The sequence below is a fragment of the Alosa pseudoharengus genome, unplaced genomic scaffold (assembly GCF_046254945.1).
Source record: "Alosa pseudoharengus isolate Yale_2024_CS ecotype anadromous, Long Island Sound unplaced genomic scaffold, YU_APseudo_1.1 YU_APseudo_1.1_scf_18, whole genome shotgun sequence".
Lineage (NCBI taxonomy): Eukaryota > Metazoa > Chordata > Actinopteri > Clupeiformes > Clupeidae > Alosa > Alosa pseudoharengus.
In genome coordinates this window covers 5,367,195-5,375,372 of record NW_027468650.1, presented here as the reverse complement: position 1 = coordinate 5,375,372, position 8,178 = coordinate 5,367,195, and the positions used below count along the sequence as shown (strand labels likewise).

Below are 8,178 nucleotides of genomic sequence, written 5' to 3'. Positions count from 1 at the left end.
TCCTCATTATCCAGGGGCGTCCGTATTCCACAGGTGGAAACCAACATGCGGTTCCGCGGCTACGTCACGAATCGGTACAGTATAAATCCTTGCAGAGTGAAAGTTGAGCTCACTACCAGCATGTATACTGCCTCTAGTGGCAACAACTTCACTTCTCATTTGGAATTTTGAATAAAGGTAAGATTTGAAAATGTCATTACAAGGTTCATGTTAATCATGGACCTGCGTTGGATTCGTATTCTAATTGTGTGGCTATTATATAGATAAGTTGTGAAAACTTTCCCTCAGTGTCATTTTTAACATCAAAATGTGAATGCATGTACAACAGGTGAAATTAAGTAGACTGTTTTAAAATTGTGATAGAACTTAGTTGGTAGGCTATATCTTTCGGAAATAGTACGTTAGCCTAAGCAGTGGTACAGAAATGCATCGATATGTTGATTAAATGGGAAATACTCGCTTCTTAAGAGAGTTGAGCAAGTTTAAGGTCATTATTGCAAGAACATGATAAAGTCTGACGAGTGTTGTAGGCTATATGTGATGTAGCCAAACCTCCGCCTGCCGTCTGGAGAGATGGAACGTATACACACCTGTTCGTTACGCACGTGCGCATTTGTCAGTAATGATAATAAATAAATAATTGTATTTATTTAAAAAAAACAGCCTCCCTTTAAAACTCTTACTTTGCCAGATTAATAAAGAAATGTACTAGCAGTGACTTACCAGTCTCAAAATTCAGAATGGTTTCCTTTCCATTTAGTTATTGAGTCTTCATCGAAATTATATAACGTGAATGTACCAACTAAAACATGTTTGTCACTCTCATATGATGCACAGTTATCCTCGATCCAAGGCAGGCTTTTGTTGTGGTTTAGGGTCAAAAAAGTACCACTTGAAAACGTTTCAAGACAAACACTAATGCGATGATAGGCTGAATTAAGACATTATTACACTTTCATTTTCATTTGTTTGATAGGCTAGGCTACTGTTGACACTACAGTGGTTGAATTGATCAAAGTCTGAGTAGCATAGCCAGCATTCTCAGAATGTGTCGCAGGCAACAAAAGACTGTTTCCTGGCAGTTCAGTGACCAGAATGGAGAGCTATAATTTACTGAGTGAAGGCTACTGTAACAGCTTAGTGCTTGTCCTTGTGTGGCACGAGGAGTGGACTCTGCTGCAGGATATCGTGTGCTGGCGTTCGGCCGCTGCTTCCCCAGGACACATCTGTCTCTCAGCTGGATGTGGCACAGATCTGGTGTAGATATGGCATGGCTCCATATCTGTCTCTCTCTCTCTCACCCCCTCTCTCTTTCTCCCCCTCTTTCTCTTTCCCACTCTCTTTTTCTCTCTCTCTCCCCTCTCTCTCACTCTCTCACATACACACACACACACACACACACACACACATATTTCCCCTTGGGGATCAATAAAGTATCTATCTATCTATCTATATCTATCTATATGCAAAAAAGGGAGACGTTTATTTCATAAAGACGGCAGTGTGAGATGCCTTGTGTTTACATTCTTGCCAGAATCCAGCAGCCGTTTGTTTCTTTGGTTGTGTAACGGATGACTTTTGTCAACATTAAATATGTTGGCACGCGTCTGTTCTTGTTCATAGTTGTCATACATCTCTGGTCCCCTGCTGCCGCTCCACATAGTGATGATGTTTCCAGGGAAACCCCCTGTGTGGGAATGTTCACTCCTCTGAGCAGCATCTAGAGATGGAGGCTAGATCGAGTTTGTGTTTGTCCTCCCCAGGGACTCTGAATTGCCAGAGAACACGGTTGACAATAATGCTGAGGGTATTGTGAAACTTTCAGGCCAGCAAATAGATTTACTCTGTTGTGGTATTCTGTGCCTGTAGGAAGAATGTGGAAAAAATGTGTCCTACCACAGTTAATCGACACTCTTTACAAAAGGCCTTAGTACACATGCCTTCAAATGGTCCAGTGTTTATTGTGTCACTTTATGGCCTTGAAGAAATAAGTTGACTGCTTTAGTATACTGACAACAACCTTACTCTGCATTAATAAATGAATCGCTCAAATAACTTGACAATGAGTGGCGCTCAGCTCCTGTTCACCTCGTTCCCCTCGCCGCTGACGCGCGCTGGAGTGTTTGGCCTGGAGTGTTTGGCGTGAACTGAGTGCACTGGAGCTGAGCGATGCTAATAACAACAAGTGACGGATGCTAATTGAACTGCGAGGCTATCGAGCCTCGCCTCAGCCCTGACGCCGGGGGTTTCAGGTTCACAGCCCAGCGCTGAGGTGCTGTAAATTGCCCATGTAATTAGCAATCCAATTCGGAGCAGAACCACCCTGGAGAGATGTGCTGGCAGGGCAGACCAAGAACACAACAAGGAACGGCTCCATACATTGTTAATAAGATTGATGGAAATAAGTGTTTTTGTTTTAAAGAATAGAACAGCACATTTCTTAGTAGGGATGTGGCCATTTCGGACAATTCCAGGCCAATTTCTTTCACAATGGTAGTTTGTGTGTGTCTGCATGTCTCAGTGCCTCTTTGATATGTTTTATAGGCCTTCCAAACGGCCCAGTTTCTTAAAGCCATTCAGTTCCAGGTCTACTGTGGCATAGATTCAGCTAGGTGACCAAATTCCATCGCATAATGCTTGGTGCTTTCTGTGTAGATTTGAATATTTTCCCTCAGTTTACATTCAGTGTAAGATTAATCTGTCTGTGTTGCCTGCATAATATATAATAACACGTGGACATTCATTCTGAGACATGATAACCATAAATCGTTGCAGTTAGACATGAAAAAAAAAGGATTTTGGATGGATGGCAAAAAAAGTAGAAAGGAAACAGTCCAAATCCCCTGAAAACATGAAAGGCACTATTATACCACAAAACATCTGGTGAGAAATGTTTTAGAGGGTGCTGTGCTCCCCACCAACCCCACTCCCGATAGAGGAACTCATTAGTGGGCTCAGACTGGGCCAGGTAGTCCCCCCATGTGGACACACAAGACAAGCAAACACCTCCTCTCCAGTCAGAACCATGGAGGTCCAGCCTAGACCAGAACTGGGGGCAGTGTTTGATTTAAGGAGAATTCCGGTGTGATATTGACCTAAAGTGTGTTGAAACATGATACCGAGTGCGAATGTATCATAGCCCATCTCGGCTTGTCCCCTGCACTCCAAAATCTGGCGCTAGTTAGCCGATGCTACCAACAGCTTTTTCAATGGTGGTGCTTCGGCATCGGGCTAGCCATGCAAATAAATCACTGTTTTACACCATTTACGAGGCTCAATGTATCTCCACACTTCATTGGTAGACTTAGTAGCAGCAACTGGAATCCATGCATTTCCACTGAATTATTTTTGGAATCTGATCCCTTATCATACCTGTTCATTCTTACTCGTCGCTCGACTTATCGTGACTAAATTCAAGATGGCTGCAAACGCTAAACTTCGTGAAGATACTGTCTGTATAAATCGTCTTGTAAGTAAACTACCAGTGCTTTTTCAAAGTTCTCAATGTCTCGTTTTAAATGTCAGGGCCCTCGGAAGTCTACCAATGAAGTGTGGAGATACATTGAGCCTCGTAAATGGTGTAAAACAGTGATTTATTTGCATGGCTAGCCCGATGCCGAAGCACCCCCATTGAAAAAGCTGTTGGTAGCATCGGCTAACTAGCGCCAGATTTTGGAGTGCAGGGGACAAGCCGAGATGGGCTATGAGACATACATTCACACTCGGTATCATGTTTCAACACACTTTAGGTCAATATCACACTGGAATTCTCCTTTAAGCTGTGAGATGGTCTGTTCAGAAATAGAACAGAACAGGGAGGATGGCCACAGATAGGTGGGGTGGATGAATCTCTTTTTGATCCAACCGAGTGCATAATGGCATCACCAACCATGCAGCATGTTTGATGTGATGCATTCTTCAGTGTATTGTCTCTTAAATGTGAAATGTGTATGGTACAGCCTATCAGTCTTGTGCCGCAAGCGAGACATGTCAAAGTCATTTAGTTTGCTGGCATATTATGCTGCATGATATGGTATATTAGTGTGTTTGTTGATATACTGCTCACTTTTTCATCCTATCAATGCAAAGTTCTTTAATAGACATGTTCTAACAACGGTATGTGCTCACTTTTACACATGGTCAAATATCAGTTTGAATGTTTTTAATTTATAAAATGGTGTGTATTGTTCAAATGCAGTCACTAGGTAGTTCTGGGAGGCTCTTAAGGGTGTCATGTCAGCTGGTGATGAAGGTGGTCATTGAGTTCCCATGGCCAGGATTGGTCCTCCTGACCTCCTCCGTGTACCGCCCGTAGCCGTTTACTCGCTCTCTTTACGAGACCTGCTCCTTGTGAGGCGATTGATGTCTGTAACACACTGCCACTACCAGCTGTTCTACGGGGAAGGTGCAAGACCAGGATGAGGCGTAGTTTATTTATGTTGTGATGCCACACAGAACACAAATGCAAAGTTTACAGTTTATAGGTGGGTCCCATTCTACTCTATACTATATATGTTATATTATATATTGTAACACTGTATCACTTACAAACTGTTCAGGAAGTGAGGAAACCCACTATGTTGGTTGAACAGATCTGGAAAAACTAGAACCACAATGAGCAAGTGACTGTCATCAGGGTGTAGTATATTAGCACATGTATGCACAGGAAGCAGGCACACAGTATAGACAGATGTACACAGGATTATGTACACACATCCACCCACACACACACATACAAACACACACACATACAAACACACACACACACACAAACAAACATGCACACACACATACAAACACACATACAAACACACACACAAACATGCACACACACACACACAAACATGCATACACACACACAAACACACTCACAAACACGCACAAAACGACATGTGTCTGTGATGTTCTGCCCTGCTCCACACTCTATTGGCCAACACACAGCAACATGGCATGTTTATTTTAGTGTTGTGCCCTCTAGCTTTCTGCTTACATTGTTATTTTCCTTGGCTGCAGCTTGTGGTCAGGAAGGCGATGTTTTTTGGCTACATGAAAACTCGTAGATTCCACTGAAGCATGGCAAAAAAACAAGACCACACGGTGTTATGGTACGACGCAAAGCGTCCCTCTCACAGAGAACACTTTTTACAAGGTTGAATAAAAGTGGATTGTTGGGTCTTGCAAACTGAAAGAGCCTCCTTTTTTTCTCCTCCAAGGGCGACAGAAGCAATATTCTGTCACATGCAATTTTATTCATGTCGTTTTTATGTATATTATATTCAGGCCTGACGCACATGTCTCCTGAAAGGAAGTTACACGCCAGACAGTCCAGGCGGGATCACTTGAGAAGCGATCCGCTTGGCGTGAGCGTGCCTGGGTCGGCCGCACCTCCGCTGTCCACAGAATGAGCCCTTTGTGGAAACCATGGCAATCGATGCGTCAACAGGTCAAATTAAATCCATTTGATATGTCGTGAACGTCCACCCCTGTGCCCCAATGTCCAGCTGACATTTTGTATGATTTAACCTGGAAAGTGTTACGTGGACAGGGTTTGCTCTCCGCTCACCGTTCACCGCTGCCTGCACCACAATACTCCATCACAGTGACTCAGACTACGCTGTTACAAGGAAAAGTTACGAGGGCCGTAAAGGTGGGACTCAAATCAGACGTGATGTAATTGTGATTTATCTCTAGACTAGATTGCAGCCACAGAAAACGCAAAAACTCCAGGATGCTGTGGACGCTGAAGGCACTGACCACGCTGCTGTCCTTGACGTGTCTGCGGGCGATCGAGGAGGAGGACATCAGAGCGGGTCAGTACTTCAATTCTCTGGTTCTGTTGCAACGAAGCACAACAAATGCACTCTGTTGCAATGATATACATATAACAATATACATCTAATGGTATGCATTGATATACATATAACAATATACATCTAATGGTATGCATTGATACACATCTAACAATATACTGTACATCTAATGGTATGCATTGCTCCTGGCAGCGTGTAGCGTAGCGTATGTATGATGGTGCCTCAACCTGCTTCATTTGGATTGTTTAATGGCTAAATGTCAGTAGCTTTATAATGGCAATCACTCAGTTGGATAAATTTCTAGCACTGACATAATTATCCATTGGGATTTTGTAAGATAAGAATACACCTGAATGCTTTTATTCAAAAATCTGTAGATGTCCAGGTTTGTGAGGTCTGATGTAATACATTATATTATAACAGTTAATCAGGAGTTGTATATCAAAATGGAATGAAATTCTTTTGGCTGGTGTTTCAGGCTGTAGTACTGCAGTCAATGACCTGGTGTACATCCTTGACGGCTCGTGGAGTGTCGGCACCACGGACTTCGAGACGGCCAAGCGTTGGCTGGTAAACATCACGAGCGGCTTCGACGTGGGTCCGCTCTACACGCAGGTGGCTGTGGTGCAGTACAGCGACACGCCGCGGCTGGAGATCTCGCTGGGCCAGCACCAGAGCGCGGAGGAGCTCGTCGCCGCCATCCGGGACGTCGGCTACCTCGGTGGCAACACGCAGACCGGACGCGCCATCAAGTTCGCCATCGACCACGTCTTCCCCACCTCCACGCGCTCCGAGGCCGTCAAGAACCGCATCGCCGTGGTGGTGACGGACGGCAAGTCGCAGGACGACGTGGTGGACGCCAGTGTGGAGGCGCGGGCGCAAAACGTCATCCTCTTTGCCGTCGGCGTGGGCGACGAGACCACCACGTCCGAGCTGGTGGCCATTGCCAACAAGCCGTCCACAGACTACGTGCTCTACGCTGAGGACTACACCACCATCGACCGCATCCGAGACTCCATGCAGCAGAAGCTTTGTGAAGGTCAGATATGGCTCATAGAGGTCAGATATGGCTCATAGAGGTCAGATATGACTCATAGAGGTCAGATGAGGTTTGTAGAGGTCTGATATGGTTCATAGAGGTCTGTGTGTGTATGTGTGTTTAGAGTATGTGTATCTTTGTGTCATGCGTATAGCATTTGTGTTTTCCTAGATTTCCTAAGTCGTATACAGCATTTACTCCCTACTATTATCTTACACACTCACACCCACACACACACACACAGTAACACAGTAACACAGTAATGTAATCTATTGAGCTAACATTTTCATTAAGATGATAGCGTGAGCGAGTGCAGTTTACTCCTTCCTGATATATATATGCGTGGCATTTAACTCCAGTAGTAAAGTAAACTCCGCCATAAACATAACACATCTCATTTCCAGTTGCATTGGTCTGGCACTAACCACCCAATAACTCCAGATCTGTCACGCAAGCCCAGAGGTGTGTCTCGTGTTGGGGCTGCCTCTTTAAAAAAGCTCCTTTTCAAAAAGAGAACTACATAAATAAAGGCACGTGGGACTGGAGGCTGCTGCTGGACTCGGCTTCCTTCACGTCCTGCCAAAGCCTCGGCGTGAGGCCACAGCTGGCTGGTGCCGAGAGTGGCAGACGCACATGAGGAAGCATGTGTAGCTGTACGCTAACGGCTAACCACAGTGCGGCGGGGCGCGCGAGTGGAAGCCTTGGCTGTAGCCAAAGACTAGCCACAGGCTAATATATCAGAAGGGGTCTCATGTGGTGAAAGTCGCCCAGCATCCTGTACTGTGACACGTGCTCGGAGGACAATGAAACAAACAGTGTGAAATGATTAGATGAATCGTATCTACGAGAACTTCTGGCTTGATTTGGGCTGTTATTTGGCTGCTGTTATGTGCCTGATAACAACATCTCTTTTCAGCTCTTCAAAACATGTGCAAGATACAGTGCATGTGTTTGGGGGATGAACACGTGTGACTTGTGATTTGTGTCTCCATGAAGAGTCGGTGTGCCCGACCCGTATCCCTGTGGCCTCCCGTGATGAGAAGGGCTTCGAGCTGCTGGTGGGGATGAACATCCACCTGAAGGCCAGGAAGATCCCAGGCTCCCTGGCGTCGGAAGCAGCCTACCACCTGGACAAAGGGGATGACATCACAGAGAACACCAGGTGAGTCAGCCAGAGACAGACAACATTATAGATAAAGATAGTGCCAGAGATAGACAACATTAGTCCAGCAGCAATGAAAAACTACACAAAGACCATTTGGTTGACTTTATCAAGGCTTCGAAGATTGGCACAATGTAATACTATTTACCACAATAAAGTTTTTAACA

General features: G+C 44.9%; 1 protein-coding gene across 1 annotated transcript in view; it reads left to right on the top strand.

Moving 5' to 3' along the window:
* Window positions 1-111: 111 nt before the first annotated feature.
* LOC143130878 (uncharacterized) overlaps window positions 112-8,178 on the top strand; it is a 58,785-nt gene continuing 50,718 nt past the window's right edge. Inside the window, exons 1-4 of the mRNA XM_076290137.1 lie at window positions 112-177; window positions 5,692-5,810; window positions 6,289-6,849; window positions 7,846-8,011. Of these exons, the coding sequence (XP_076146252.1) occupies window positions 5,729-5,810; window positions 6,289-6,849; window positions 7,846-8,011 (809 nt within the window). The 5' untranslated portion in view covers window positions 112-177; window positions 5,692-5,728. The remainder of the gene's footprint in view (window positions 178-5,691; window positions 5,811-6,288; window positions 6,850-7,845; window positions 8,012-8,178) is intronic.